Source organism: Staurois parvus, unplaced genomic scaffold (genome assembly GCF_062004578.1).
Source record: "Staurois parvus isolate SC_StPar_1 unplaced genomic scaffold, SC_StPar_1.0 ptg000780l, whole genome shotgun sequence".
Lineage (NCBI taxonomy): Eukaryota > Metazoa > Chordata > Amphibia > Anura > Ranidae > Staurois > Staurois parvus.
In genome coordinates, this window is record NW_028318576.1 from 208776 (window position 1) to 225457 (window position 16682).

The 16682-nt window shown below is 39.8% G+C and overlaps 1 protein-coding gene across 8 annotated transcripts in view; it reads right to left on the reverse strand.

Moving 5' to 3' along the window:
* Nucleotides 1-10597: 10597 nt before the first annotated feature.
* UTRN (utrophin) overlaps nucleotides 10598-16682 on the reverse strand; it is a 943118-nt gene continuing 937033 nt past the window's right edge. For all 8 annotated transcript variants that reach the window (XM_089654601.1, XM_089654598.1, XM_089654599.1 and 5 more), the window contains one exon: nucleotides 10598-15219. In XM_089654601.1, coding sequence (XP_089510727.1) covers nucleotides 15211-15219 — 9 coding nt within the window. In that variant the 3' untranslated portion in view covers nucleotides 10598-15210. The remainder of the gene's footprint in view (nucleotides 15220-16682) is intronic.

Here is a 16682-nt window from a genome sequence, read left to right on the forward strand (position 1 = left end):
CAAGTATAAATGTTTATTATTTTCAGTTCCCACACTCCACCTTCTATTTTAAGAAAATGAGTGTTGCAGCAGACAATCAAGTGTCTCCAATACAGGAAGACTGGTGAGGGGACAGCTGTGCACCCCATACATTATTTAGTCCACTGTGCAAAATAATCTTCAAAAATAAACTCACGTGGTTTCCTAACCATGTTGTGCAGGACTCACCAAGCTTTCACTCTGTTATCAACCATTTCTATATCCACACTGATGGTTGTATGCAGTACTGCTTATTTGCTGGGCAAAATGCCAAAAGCACTTTCTACCATTCGGTTTTCTACGCAGTAATTGAATATTCGTTAAGGAACATCACAGCACCAGCCAGAAAAAGGGTGCATCACATTGTGCATGTTGGGAATTACTTAATCAGCAACAAAAACTTGGAATCGAGCTGTCAGTACCAGAAATAGACTACTAGGATTCTATTTTTATTCACTGACTTATAAATAGACTTGCTTGGTCTATGCAGGCTTGAAAACTTGAATAAGGTCATTACCATAACATAAGCATGAGCTTTTCTTCTGCAGATATGGTAGGCCTCATTGCAGTATTTTCTTTGATGAAATCATTAGAAATCAAACCAAGCCAAGTGTGAAAGATTTGAACTGACAAACTGCAGTAATGAAATAATTTGTCTGGATATATCTTTATATCATGATATAGAAAATTGAAAATGTCCCTTTTTTTTCTTGAATATGTCAAAATGATGCACACAGTACAGAAGATTGCAGGTTTGCCATTTGATTTAATCAACTTTCAAAATTACAATGAAACAAAATTAAAGCAAAATTTAGTCATCCAAGTCTATTGTGAAACAAGAAGATAAACACCAGGAGAAAATGACAAAAGAACAGTAACAGTTTGTGACCTTTATTAACAATAAATTGCTAGTGATGTCATTAGCTAGAAATTGCAAGCAATCACTGGCATTAGCAATTTGTAGCAGCCATTATTCTGTTACAAATCTGCTTGTCTGACATGAGCCTATCTGGTAGTATTCGCAGGAGAGGAGTGAGGACGCTTTTTAAATCAGGCAGTATGAACAGAATAGGACTGCAGATGGAGAGGTAGTAAGGAAAGAAGGTTTTTACAGGTGGGGTTTATCAGTGGTGAAAAGGAGTGGAAAGCATAGGAAGAAAGCTTGGAAATACATTTTTTTTTCAGTGGCAGGAACGGTTCTCTTTGTGAAAACATCAGAGGTCTACTAGACTTCAATGCTTCTTCTACTGTATATCCATTAGGTGCAAACTGGGAATACCGAATATTCGATCTGTATCTAAACATACCTAACTTTTGGGTCAAAATAAGACGAAATAGTGACCTTCATCTAAGCTCTAATTACATTTCGTATTGAAGGAGTAGGTAGTTAATCTCCTTTAGATAGCTGGAGTATGAGGCTAAGTGTGACCGGTAAAGAACCTCAAACAGAGGTCCTAAAGGTAGGAGCTGAGTTGTCATCCTGATGTGACAACCATCATTATGCGTTAAGCACAACAAACTGAATCTCTGAACCTGGAATGCTCAGCGTCAAATACTTGTGGGTTCAGTTTGAGATGAAATTCTCCTACTTGGCTTCCTGACATCCATATTGAGGTCCACAGCAGCCAGGTAGAAAGAGTGCAGCTGGGGAGCAGGTATCAGTAGTGGGGGCAAAGCTGCTAGCCAGTCCAACTTTCTCTAAGCTTTCTTACTTCCAGTGGTCCTTGTGACGGTTGCGGCGTCAGACCCCAAGCCCTTCTCACCAACTCGTGACCGAAGGACTAGCCAATCTAAAACGTAGCTGTCACGTGCATAACAACGCCACGCTCAGCTGCACCCTGCACAAAGATTTTCCAGCTAATGGACCACAATCTTTGTACCTGCAGCCTGAGAGCGATTGTTACTGGGTCAGGTTAATTACGCAATTAACCCTTCACACTGCCACCACCGCCTTTTTGTACAGAGAAGGAGGAAACTCGCCAATATTAGCAATAAAACTATGATGTTTGAATAATCGTCTGTATACACATTGTCACTGCAGGCAGATGTATATAGAGGTTTAAAAACACACAGTAGCGCTCTTCAGAGAGAGGGATTCTTAGTTTGCATTAAAGAGCTTTAGAAACAGTTCAACACTTTTCAGATAATAGGATTTATTACTAAAAAGGTCAAAAGGGTGCAATAAACATATTTACAGACAAAGATGTAGCCAATATATACAGTTGCAAGAAAAAGTATGTGAACCCCTTGGGATTACGTGGAGTTTTGCATGAATTGGGCATAAAATGTGCTCTGAACGTCATCTAAGTCACAACAATAGAAGAACACAGTCTGCTGAACATAATACTACACAAACATTAGATGTTGCCATGGTTTAATTGCACATAACATGTAAACATTCACAGTGCAGGGAGGAAAAAGTATGTGAACCTTTGGACTTAATAACTGGTTGACCCTCCTTTGGCAGCAATAACCTCAACCAAACGTTTCCTGTAGTTGCAGATCACACCTGCACAACGATCTGGAGTAATTTTGGACCACTCCTCTTCACAAAACTGTTTCAGTGTAGCAATATTGTTGGGATGTCTGGTGTGAATCGCTTTCTTAAGGTCATGCCACAGCATTTCAATTGGGTTGAGGTCAGGACTCTGACTGGGCCACTCCAGAAGGCGTATTCTGTGCTGTTGCAGCCATTGTTTTGTTGAATTACTTGTATGCTTTGGGTCATTGTCCTGTTGCATCACGCATCCTCTGCGGAGCTTCAGTTGGTGGACGGGTGGTCGTACGTTTTCCTGCAAAATGTCTTGATAAACTCTGGAATTCATTTTCCCATCAATGACAACAATCCGTCCAGGCCCTGAGGCAGCAAAGCAGCCCCAAACCATGATGCTCCCTCCGCCATGTTTTACAGTGGGGATGAGGTTTTGATGTTGGTGTGCTGTGCCTTTTTTTCTCCACACATAGTGTTGTGTGTTCTTCCCAAACAACTCAATCTTGGTTTCATTTGTCCACAGTATATTTTGCCAGTAGTGCTGTGGAACATCCAGGTGCTCTTTTGCAAACTTCAAACGTGCTGCAATATTCTTTTTGGACAGCAATGGCTTCCTCCGTGGTGTCCTCCCATGTACTCCATTCTTGTTTAATGTTTTCCTTATTGTAGATGTGTCAACAAAAATGTTAGCATGTGCCAGAGATTTCTGTAGTTCTTTAGCTGACACTCTGGGATTCTTCTTTACCTCATGCAGCATTCTGCGCTGTGCTCTTGCAGTCATTTTTACAGGATGACCATGCCTAGGGAGAATAGCAACAGTGCTAAACTTTCTCCATTTGTAGACAGTCTATCTTACCGTGGACACATGAACATCAAAGCTTTTGGAGATACTTTTGTAACCCTTTCCAGCTTCATGCAAGTCAACAATTCTTGATCGTAGGTCTTCTGAGACCTTTTTTCTGCGAGGCATGGTTCACATCAGACAGTGCTTCTTGAAACCAGTAAACCCAAAACACATGTGTGTTTTTTAAGGGCAAGACAGCTGTCAGCAACACATCCAATATCATCACACTGATTGGAGTCAAGGTTGGCTCACTCCTGGCTCCAATTAGCTCTGGCAGAAGTCATTAAGCTAGGGCCTCACATACTTTTTCCTCCCTGCACTGTGAATGTTTACATGTTATGTGCAATTAAACCATGGCAACATCTAATGTTTGTGTAGTATTATGTTCAGCAGACTGTGTTCTTCTATTGTTGTGACTTAGATGACGTTCAGAGCACATTTTATGCCCAATTCATGCAAAACTCCACGTAATCCCAAGGGGTTCACATACTTTTTCTTGCAACTGTATATATATATATATATATATATATAAATACAGAGAGCAATACCACAACAGAGAGATAACAGAAAGAAGTTTAGAGAGGTAGAATACTTGCCATCAGCCTTGGTTTAAGCAGCGCTCAAGTGTCAGAGCAAAAGGGTGCCTTTTCTCCCAAAGTTGGTTCCTGATGTTAAAAAGGGAGAATTCTTCAACTTACTTCTCCAGGCCTGACAGCTTATTTTGTAGATCCCCAGCAGGGGGTGTCTCTGAAGCTAAGGGCCAATTGCCTCATTTGGAGAGTAGGGGTCTAGGCGGAGACCCAAGCTAGAATCAAAATCCCTCCCAAGTTATACCAGGGTCAATAACCTTCCCTAGGTACATGTAGCATCCTATCCACTGGTAGGATACTCTGCAGAATGATATTCTGAACATCCAGATACCAGTTATGACATATCTGTTTGGGGCAGTTAAGGAGATATCGCTTTCTGGTCTTGGGTAGACTTAATCTAGGGGTGTAAGATATTAGGCGACTCGCATTAAAATGACCAATCGGAATATATGTTTTGCTTTATGGTATGTATTACCTACGAGAAATTATGAAATTGTATGAAAAAGTGTTTTCACAAGGGATATGTTTTACTGCTATCCTGGAATGCTTTTGAAATCCAGTGACTGCCGGGTTTATGGCTTTACGATCATCTCCAAGCAAGAGTATCACAGACAGGGAAAGAAAGGTAAGTGCGCCCTTCATCAGCAACAAGAGGAGAGTGTTTCCTAGAGGGTGACTGTTGACCTTTGATGCAGCTAGAGAAGACAGCTGTCGGAGCCATGTTTAGCAGGAGTATCCTACATTACCTACCAAATGAATCACAGTAATATAAATAAAAAGTGTTTGTTATCCCAACATTTCATATTCCTGGTATGTGCCTGTGGTGCCATGTACTTGTGATAAAAAGTATCCTGTTCTCTTTGTATTGCTTCCTTTGTGTGAAATACCTGGTGATCCCGCCACATCCCCCTGCTTTCCTAACGCAAACTGACTGTGCTATGCATGAGAGCTCTTCCATCCCAGGTTAGTAAGTTTCCTGGCTGTGCTGAAAGGCATTCTCTGAGGAAGGAAGTCCCCGCAATGCATTAGCCTATTGGAGGTCCAGTATTCCTGTGGGGATCACCGTAACAGGCGAACCGGACATTGCTGTGTTTTATGAGCTTTTTATCATTGTCATTTGTGAGTATATCACCATTTGTTACTTTTGTCAATCAATTTATTCAGGTAATGCACTAGGCCGGTGCGCCCTCTGTTTGTTTTCTTTGCATTTTGTGCTGGAAGCATAGCCTGCCTGTCCTCCAATGATAAAACTTGTGCTGACACACAATTCTGCACAGCTAATCACTGGAAAGATCACTGTACTGCTGTTTCTCTTTCCCTTTTGCTGTCACAATCTCCCTGCAGTCTTCACCTCCACCTCTCTAAGCCTCATATTCAGCTGATGATAGGTTATGTGATCATTTGTAAAAAAAATAAAATAAATAATAATAAATACACAAATGTTTTGCCTTGCATTTGTATTTTAAAGTGGTTATAAACCTGAAAAATAAAAAATAAACTTAGCAGTTTAAACCAAAGTGAGATAAATGTGCGCCAAAAGAAATTAAGACCTTATTAAAAAATGCTGCTGCTCAAAGATGAAAAAAACATCAATAAGTGTGACCAAACTGCAGTGCAAAAAATATGAACATAACATAAACATATATAATAAATATACAAAAAATTATAATAAAAGTCCAAAAGTAACAAATAAAAATAAGTGATGTGCTACGAATCAGAAAAAGGTGCTTGAAAAAATATTTTCCAACGTGCCCAAACCATCCGTGATTTCCAATGGAACCCGCACTTAGCAGTTTACCTGGTACAGTTACGCATTAGAAGCCATCTGTCCCCAGTGTTGCAAAGAAAGCTGAATCCAGCATTATTAAATCCTCTCCGCTTACTTGCGGGGTAAAAAGGGACACATGACAAAAATTTGTGTCGCCACACCCCCGATCCTGTGACTGACAGACTACGTAGTTCTCTCATGCACAAGCATGAGAGAAGGGGGTGTGTGTCCAGCATTCCAGCAGAAGATCACTCCCCCTACTTCCCCTGGCTCACCCGTGCCTCAGCATTATTGGCCATGCTAAAGTCAGGTGGTGCCTTCCAAGAGTTTGTTGGTACTTCTGAGGGGGCGTGGCCAGCCACAGGGGGTTCATTCCATCCCGCTATCGGCCTTGAAATTGCCAGGGAGGAGTGTAGAGATGGGAAGAGATTCCAGTGAGGTCAGAACTCCTCCTCCCGAGCTCCAACATGAAGACACGCCGACTGATCAGTGGTATTCTGAGGGCTCAGACAGGAGCAGGGAATAGAAATTGTAAGGTAAAAGTACAGCGATTTGCTTCTGCAATGTGGACACATAAATATCATGCCTTTCTTTTATGTTGCATGCACTCCAGATTTACAACCACTTACCCCACTTCCTGACCACGCCATTTTTTGCGATACAGCGCTGCGTCACTTTGACTGACAATATCACGGTCATGCAAAGCTGTGCATAAATTAATTTTACGTCTTTTTTTCCCCACAAATAGAGCTTTCTTTTGGTGGTATTTGATCATCTCTGCGCTTTTTTTAATTTTTTGGGGCTATAAACAAAAAAAGACTAACAATTTAGAAAAAAACTGTATTTTTGACTTTTTGCTATTAAACATGTCCTGTAAAAAATTTTTAAAAATCAATTTTCGTCATAAATTTAGGCCAAAATATATTCTGCTACATGTCTTTACTAAAAACATCCCAATACATGTAAATTAATTGGTTTATGTGAAAGTTATAGCGTCTACAAATGGCGGTATAGTTACTGGATTTTTTTTTTATTACTAGTAATGGCGGTGATCAGCGGGACTGCAGCGGGCATTCTTACACTGGGGGGAAGTAGAGTGGGCCAATGATGTCAAGCTGCTAAACAGGAAGTTTACGAGCCGCCATCTTGGAAATTCCTGAACACATTGAAAATACATTATAACAAGGTTTTTTTTACAGTGGTGTCCCAGCAGGACACTTTTAAATGTGCGTGCACTTTGTTTTTTTAATAAATCACGCTATATTTATATACTACACTATGGCAAGCATTAATGTTTACATATGCGGAGGATATGTGGTATAAAGAGGAGACGGTACCATTTGCAGCAGAGCGAGGAGGAAAGTGGAGTCATCTACACAGTATACCTACCCGGGTTAAAAGGGAAAGGCGATATTTGACCTATGCAATTTGGGTCCTAAAAGGAGGTGAGAGTATATATGTATGTCTCTGGTGGAGGAGCACCTATAGGAATATATGTGGATATAAGCATTAAAGAGCACCTGTTTGGGAACAAATTATAAACACACAGATCAAGCACACATTGTGGACTTTTAAATTGTATTCAGTGTATTCACCGTTGTTGAATAATCACATGATTTGGATGCTTTAATTCATATATGAGGTTATAGAGATATATGCGCTGCACTATTTTATGACATAGCATTACTGAATAAGCTGTAAAATACAGGAGATGTAGGGTGCCCCAGATCACCAACACCATGATCACCAGCCTCTGCAGGAACCAACATCTCCCCTCACTAGCTGCCTCACAGCAATACACTTCCAAGCAGAGAGAAGATTCCTAGACTCCTGCTTGGCTCTGACGTATCACATGATACAGCACGAGGTGAAGCATGGAAGGAAGGTCATTACCTAGCCATCTGCCATGGCGTATCTGAGGTTTGTAAGTTCAGGGAGGGGAACAGGAATTGTACTGGGGACATAATGGCGGGGAAAAACAAAGATGTATGCTGGGATGGGGGGGGGGGGTCATGGATTTTTGCTAGGACGGGGGATTAGGGTTAGGAATTCTGTGAATGGAGAAGATATGTACTGGGAAGATTTGTCCTCGTAGGCGGGATTGAGGCGGGGGGTGGGATTGAGGTGGCAGGTCGGATTTGTGCTAGGAGGGGGGATTTTGGGAGGGAGATTTGTGCAAGTAGGGGGAATTTGGGTGGGAGGGTAAGATTTGCATCAGGAAGAGTGGACGGAAATTAATCTGAGAAGACGTTTTGAGGGGGAGAAGAATTTAGGTCGGAAGAGAAGGATTTTTGCTGGGACAAGGGATTTGTGCTGTGAGAAGAGACTGGGAGGGACTTGTGCTGGGAGGGGGGTTTTGTAGGGGGGAAGAGAGGAATGTTTGGATTTTTGTTTTTAGAGGATTTTAGCTTGTAGAGTGAATTTGGGCTTGGGAAAATGAGCACGTAGATTAGTGCTGGATTTTTTTTTGGGGGGGGGGAGGCAAAATTTTAGCTGAGAGGGGAAAATGGAGTAATGTATTGCTTGCCGATTCCTGCACTGTTAATTTTCTGCTCCTGACCCCTGCATTCTGTGAACTACAGACACCTGACCCCTGCAGTTTAACCACTTGCCCTCCAGAGGATCCCCCACTTCCTGACCAGGCCTTTTTTTGTGTTACGGCGCTGTGTTCCTTTGATTGACAATTGCGTGTCATGCAACGCTGCACCCAAATGAAATTAAAGTCTTAAAGTTTTTTTCCCACAAATGGAGATTTCTTTCAGTGGTATTTGATCACTTCTGTGTTTTTTACTTTTTTTGCTATAAAAAAAAAGACCAACAATTTTGAGAAAAAAAACATATTTTTGACTTTTGCTATTAAACATGTCCAGTAAAAAAATTTAAAAAATCTAATTTTGTTATAAATTTAAGCCAAAATGTATTCTGCTACATGTCCTTGCTAAAAAAAAACTCCAATACGTGTAAATGAATTGGTTTACATGAAAGTCATAGCATTTACAAATGGCAGTATATACTGTATAATGGGGTTTATTTATTTTTTTTACTAGTAATGGCGGCGATCAGCATCTTATAGCGGAACTGCGGCAGGCATTCTGAAACTGGGGGGAACTGACTTAGTGTCAGTGACATCCCCAGTGCACCAATACAGTGATCAGTGCTAATAAAAAGCACTGACACTGTACTAATGGCACTGGGCAGGAAGAGGTTAACAAGTGGGGCAATCATAGGGTTAACTGTGTGCTGGTTTACTATAAGCTGTGTGTGTGATTTCAACTGTAAGCACACTGCTTTGTATGACTCTGCTGTGCACAGCCATACAAAGCAGTGTGCAGGAGCTGACAGGGGAGAGAACTGTATTGTTTACGTAAAGTTCTCTCCCTCCATCAGTAATGCTCGGCGATCACTGGGTGCTGGCGAGTAATCACCGAGCGGGACCCGGTGATTGACAACCAAGGCCGCGAATAGTGGCGCGGGTAGGGTGTGCGCACCCTGTACCTGAAAATGCGAAATCACGTATATATACATGATTTTGTGCACCCCTGCCGCCCTGTAGCAGTATATCTGCTGTAGAGCAGTTAAATGTGACATACACCTGACCCCCTGCACTCTTTGCATTATCTCTTCTTAAATGACACTGACGAGTGTGTTATGTACTCCTGACCCTTGCACTCTGCATTGTACACCCCTGACCCCTACACTCTGTGCCTTGAGACTCCTTCACTCTATAAAATATATTGTACATTGCATAGTTCTGAACAAAGTGTTTAATTTCTCAACAGTTGCTGGTTGCTAAGCAGTCCCTATTTGAATGAAGTTTTTCTTTAAGAAAAATAGCGGCAAAGTGTCAGCTCTCTTCGATTTCTGTTTGCACAAAAGTAAATGTAATGCAAGGGTTTCATTTTGTAAAATCTATTGTGCTGAGATATATACTGCAAATGTCCTTAAGATTCTCGGTTGTAGCATAGCAAAAAAGCATATTTTATGGGTACAATAAGGCTCTCTTTTGCCCCTTTAAGTCCCCCCATTGATAACAGTTTGGCCACACCCAGTGTTTGCTGCAGCACACTACTCGAGCTGCATTATTGCCTTCCTAAGCCCTCGTTCATATCAAAGCCGATTTTGAAATCGTGCGACTTACAGTGAAGTCGCACAATTTCAAAATCCGGTGACCTGCCGATTTCAGCTGCGATTTGCAAGACATCTGACACAGATGTCTATGCAAATCGCAACAAAAGTAGTGCATGTACTACTTTAGAAATCGGTGAGGCTCTGACCACGTCGGCACTGTGCCGATATGACTGCTCTAATAGCGGACAATAGGGTGTGACTTGGCATATGATTTGCAAGTTGCATGGAATGCAAATCGCATGCCAAGTCACACCTGATGTGACGGGGTGTTAATGTATTAGTGATGGCATCTGTTTGCAGTTATACTGCTAGCCTCTGATTAAGGCTTTAAAAATGCATACATAAAAAGACTAAACAAACAGCGCACAATATATTATTTACATTTCAGATCTTTGAAGGTAAATAACAGTCGAATGTGACATTGGACAGGGGGAACTGTAGTGAAGTAAAATAATTCCAACTTTAATAGAAATGTTTGCTTAATATATTATTACTGCAAACCTAAAAAACCACAGACTAAACAGAGAAAGCATTCTTTAAAGTGATTATATTCCTTCAGGTAGCTGCAAGGCCAGAGCCCTATGGAGTTTGATGTATTAGGAATGAAATTTCTGTGTGCTCGGGGATTTGTTGTATATTGAGGAAGAACGCATTACTCTTTTTCAAATATTTGACTGTGTTCCATAACAAAACATACAGTGCCCTTCATATTCATTGCATACGTTTAGTGCTTTACCCCTTCATTAATTGAATCAGGCTTGTGTTAAAAAGGCAGTTTATTGAGAATACAACAGACTGGTTTTCAGTATGTTGCCACAGCAGGCGGTATAGAGGATATCAGCACATAATATCACAGAGTGTGAAAGAACAAGGAACCATATATATATATACATATACATCTGTATTACGGACATATTTATTTGCAGTCACATAGAAATGGTGTGTACAATATAATATTTATGAAAAGTTTTACAAGGGAGCATAATAAAGCAAAGAAACAAAATATAACCAAGTCTACCTCTGCATCAGAGTGGTTCCAAATTCCGCTCTCTTCATATATCCGGATAGCCTAACTAGAATGAGTCTATCATTATAACTAGCGATAATGGCAGATGGAGCTGAGGTAGCAAGGTGAACATGGCTTCCACTTTTGTGACTTTTTGTAACTTCTGTCCTGTTAAGTATATATGAGTATATTTCAATGGCCAAGAAAATTACCAGGTCCTTCTTCTAACAAACTACAGGCCTTCTCCCTCCCAGTCCCAGACACTGAAAAAATATACCTTTCATTTGAAGATAATTAAAAAAATATTTATAATCTAGGATATATTGTGCTGAAAAGGAAGCAGGATATTTGTGTTGTTTTCACTGCACTCTAAGATATATCATCAGGTAGAAAGTTAGGCCTTTCTGATAGGTTCAAGGTCTTCAACTTTCATTATCAACCTGATGCTGACCTTTCACACTGACAAAAGGCATACTGACATGCTTGGGAATCATGGTTTACACATAAATTAATCTCCTTCATTGAATAACCAAATCATGACTTTTAATTAGCAAGGCCTCCTTAGACAAAATGATATTTTCATATCTATAGAAAAACTATTTACATATTATAAGAGTGCTTCTTCCTCCAAAATAATGAAGATATGACGTGTCTGTAAGTTAATTTCCTTCCTTCGAGTTTAATTATGATAACTTTTCTTCCATAAAAGGATGATTGAAAAGGTAATATATAGGGATAAATGTCAAGTCATATCCTTCAATAAAAAAGCAAAAACCTTGCAAGGACATACACCGTATGTGTATTCAGCTAACCATCCTAGCACATTGACTTCTATGGTAAAAATGAAAGGTCACCGTCCCTGATACTTGAAACACAAGGTTATCTTATTTCTTTCTTTTGTTTATATAGGCACTGATTATGTATTCAAGTTTACTTTTAACCACTAAAAAATACCCATTTCAGGTACATCACAACCCTGTCTTAACCTTAAATCCCCCAAACAAAAGAAAATACCCTGTAAAGGGAAACAAAATGTAGTCAACTTTTTAAAGAAATATTAAGACATTGACTGTGTTTATGTTCCCATTGTAATACAAACCCCAGTTGAAACCCAAGTTTGGGAAATAAAACAATGTTTCACTGAATGTAGACAAGATATGTAATCCAAATGGTAGAACAATGAAATTAAAGGTACTCCTGAACAAGCTGATTGTAATGGAAGCAAAGGTCTGTGGTAGCCCACAGATTATAATTATTTTCTAATCTATTATTACACAGCTCAGGCAATAATCACTGTATGTCTCCAGGTTCTTTTAGGGTACATAACAGCTTTCAGAACAAAAAAATGTGATCAGATAATTTGACTAGCATGTCTGTAAATCCAGCGGATCTCCAAGTGTTACAGATAAAGCACACTTTGGGAGACAAATCTACTATACACACTCAGTCTATGTATAGTGAGGCAGATATCTCACTTCAGATGAGATATCTGTCCATCCTCTCTTACATCACTGGACTGCTAGGACCTGCTATTCATTACCTTTACTTCAAAACAGCACATGAGCAGTGGAAGTCAGGTAAACTTTTCTCTAAATTGGGGCTCAAATGCAATCATTAATTTTAAACACTACAGGGTTTATCTACTAAAGCTGAAGAGTGCAAAATTAGGCTGACTTCTGCATAGAAGCCAATCAGCTTCAAACCTCAGCTTGTTCAACTAAGTTTTGGGAATAAACCTGCAAGCTGATTGGTTTCTATGCAGAAGTGAGCCTGATTTTGCACTCTCCAGTTTTAGTAAATAAACCCCAGTGCATTTGATAAAAAAGTGATTCTGACAAATGCAATGCTTATTATTTCCGTCTAGTTAACCTCCCAAGGGCCCCATAGTCACCTGATTTTTTCAAATAACGCTAAAATCATCAGACTCTTCTTTGTTTTACATATTTCCCAATAAATAAACCAGTCAATATTATATGATATCATTGGAAGTTTAGAAAACAGAAAGTTATAGAAAACAGAATATATTTCCTAATTTTACGCTTTTTCAAAAGCGTGCTTAAATTGTGATCTCCCATATCTTTTCAGTAAATATGTAGCAGCAAGGTGCTTTAATAAATTGGCACTGATTCTGTTCTCTGCAATTTGTAATAAAAGAATGTAAGGGGAAATAAACATGCCTTAAAGAGTAGATATACATTTAATTAAAAAAAAAAATAGTAAGACTAGGCAACCCAGAGGTACCTTGCTTAATTTGGCCCCTGCAACATAACGGCTACACAATAAAGTGGATAAGCGGAGTTTACAGCTCATCCTCTATTAGTGGTTCCAGACTTTGTGTTTATGTTGCTGAGAAGTGGTTACATCTATCTCCCATTGGTTTAAAGAGATAAGATACACATTTGTGGATTGCAAGGCAGCCAAGGGTCAATATCTGTTGTATTTCTTTTTTGTAAATATACAGATAAACTTTTTTAGATTTAAATTGAAACATTTTATAAACTCTAATAAATTTGGCCATGAGACTCCATGCACGCTAGGCTTAAAAACCGCAGGTCCCCTTGGCAGATATTAATATAGACCTTTTTTGTACATGTTTAGGAGCGTTTAGGAAGTTTTGTGTTTTTTCTGCCAGAAAACTCCAATCAAAAGCGCAAACCAAAAGGGTTTAGTTTTCTGCCACTAAACACTGACCTTAAGCGGAGCTCCGCCCAAAAGGGGAAGTTCCGCTTTAAGTCTTTGTCCCCAGCTCCCCATTAAGGATTGGCAACTTTGGGGAACAGGAACCCGGATTTGACAGGTACTCACTCCCACTTCTGCTGCAATCGACTAAGGCGATCAGAAGTGGAAGTTGTCCTCCCCCCCTCCTTCCCTGTAGTCTTCTGGGACACAGGACAGGTCCCAGAAGACTACGGGACCATTCACAAAGCACAGCACTTCTTGTGCATGCGCAGTGGGCACCCGGCTGTGAAGCTGCAAGCTGTCACACTGAAGATGCCAGCGCCAGGGAGAGAAGACAGTCAGTGAAACTAGCCATGGTGAGGACAACGCTGGACTGAGGGACAGGTAAGTGTCTGTATTTTAAATGTCAGCAACTACAGTTTTTGTAGCTGCTGACTTTTTTTTTTGTTTCAGCTGGAACTCCGCTTTAAGATATGCCTCCAAATGTCCTAATGTGCATGGATACATAGGATAACATTACCTGCTTCTACAGGCAACACATAAAACTCCTAGAGAAGAAGCGTATTTTAAGCCAGTGTGCATGGACCCTGGGTCAGGGTATTGAATGACTTTGCTGTAAAAATAAACTGCTTTCATGACCAACTCAGTGGTAAAACCCAGAGCAACCATATATATCTATTTTGCAGTTAAGCATACAGTATTACTACTATTGAGATGTTACATCTGAGTGGTAGTTGTGGGATATGTACATCAATACTCTTTGTGCTGTTCTATAAGTCCCCTGTTTTACAGAGTTTTATATCCAGCAGCACATATAAAAATGATGTGTTACTTTTAACTAAGCAAATTTGGGCACAGGCCCTATTGTGCCATAGTATGAAACAGTTATGTAAAAAAAAGAAGTCCATTACCTGGCACATCTCTAAAATGATAGTGACCCCATTGTATGAGGCTTTTTAAAGGATTTGTGTACTGCAAACCCAGGTAAGCACAAATGATTTAGAATTGTGTTTTGTAACACTAAGAGGATTTTAGAGCCTCTGTGTTGTTTATCATGTAATCCTGTGCTAGAGATTCAGCACAAAATGGTTTTAACACTCATCTAGACAAAGCCGCACTGCGTACATCTTACAATCAGTGATGTCTTAACATGGTCTCCAATTTTAATTTTAATAATGATCCTGAAGAAACAAGGAAACACAGGAAGCAATCCGAAAAGTCTGGTGATCATTACAGTGTTGACTTAGATGCTAAGCACCAGACGTGGCCTTTCAGTTTAGCTGCTGCATGAAAATTCAACTGAATATGCAGGGAAAGTGCAGTGTGAAAAATTACACACTAGACCAGTGAACCGTTTACACATTTAGAAAATAAAGAAATCCTAATACCACCCTTTATCTTCAGTTTATAACGTATTTACTTATTTATACAAATGACATAGGTATACCTAAAACCAGTTACTCCACAGATCATTAATTTACAGTTGCATAGAAAGAGAAGAAAATACAGAACACAGACACTATCTGAAAACATGTCTTCATCTTTGGGTATTCAGTGTCTTATGCCTTTAATAGAAAGCGCTGAATGCGTGTCAGTCCCATGTAACCTTTCAATAATAGAATCTTTGATTGGCTGCATTCCTGAAGGACTCTCTGCCAAGGACAGATGTTCTCATGGATGGTTCGCTCACATTGCCTGCATAGCAAAGAATAATAATAATCAATGCCTATAATATGAACTGGCCAGATAGTATTCAGTGTATGCTGTCACAAGCATTCTATTGTTTCTCTCATCTGTTTCAATCAAAATGGGAATTGAACAGTTTTCTGCATTTACATTCATTCTCATCATCTGCTTATTGCTGCCTTTAAAAGGGGAACTCCAGTTTGGTTAAAGTTGACATAATCTATATAACTGCTAAAAAGGCACTTTTACTGGTAGATTATAGTTTTTAATGCATTTTGATACACAGTGTAAATTTAAACACAAATGTCAGCTAGGGTAAATCAATTCGGTTGATTTTCTAAAGGCAAATAGATTGTGCAAGTGCAGTTGTACTCATTTTCCCCAGAGCTTAGTGAATGTGGCGAAGCTTCACTTTGTATAGCATACCCAATCAGGAAAATAAAAAAACAGTATGTTTGCTTGCACATGACTTGATGATAGAATTCAGCAGAGCACCACATTCACCAAACTCTGGGGAAAATGACTAAAACTGCACTTGGAAAGAGCACAGTCTATTGCCTTTAGTAAATCAACCACAATGTGAGTTATCACAATACATTGTTTACTATCTGCATAATAAGTATCTATATATTGTATGTACATGAGGGCAGTCAAATTTGGTCATCACTCCAAATGTGAGTAAAATTCTAATGTATCTTACTTATAACTATGGTAACAGTACCATAATAGTACCATAGCAGTAGTGTTATATGATGAAAATGGAAAACAAAATCTTTAATATTTTCATCATTACTGCTAACCTATCAAGCTACACTAGCCAGAAGAAACCAAACGCTACAAACTGTTTTGGGCTAGTGTAGCCTATTCCTTTTGCACCGTCAGGGCAGTGTTTGTGATCATGTGACCATCGTGATTGGCTGTCACAGTGGTCATATGATCGGAAAGCTCACGATCGCAAGTAGAGAGCTTTCCATTAGCTGCCGATAACTGCTTCTGGAGCACGCTCCGTGCGTGCTCTCTGCATAGTGCTGCCTTTTTTGGGTACGCATATACTGTATGCGGCTTCTTGGCAGGTTGCGGCCTCTCGGCTTTAAGGCCCATCCACCAAGAGGCTGCATATATGTGCACAGCCGGTGGAAAGGTGTTAAAGATATAAAATGTCAGATACTATAAAGTGTTTACACCAGGGCTTAAACTTTCAAGTCCTGAGCTACTAGCCAGGCCTTATGAGTTACTCGCCACCAACAAACACACACAAACAGACACACCTGTACACACACACAGACATGTACATACAGTGAGGAACAGAAGTATTTGAACACCCTGCGATTTTGCAAGTTCTCCCACTTAGAAATCAAGGAGGGGTCTAAAATTCACATTGTAGGTGCATTCCCACTCTGAGAGACAGAATTTTTTTTAAAAAAATCGGGAAATCACATTGTATGATTTTTAAAGAATTTATTTGTCTTGCA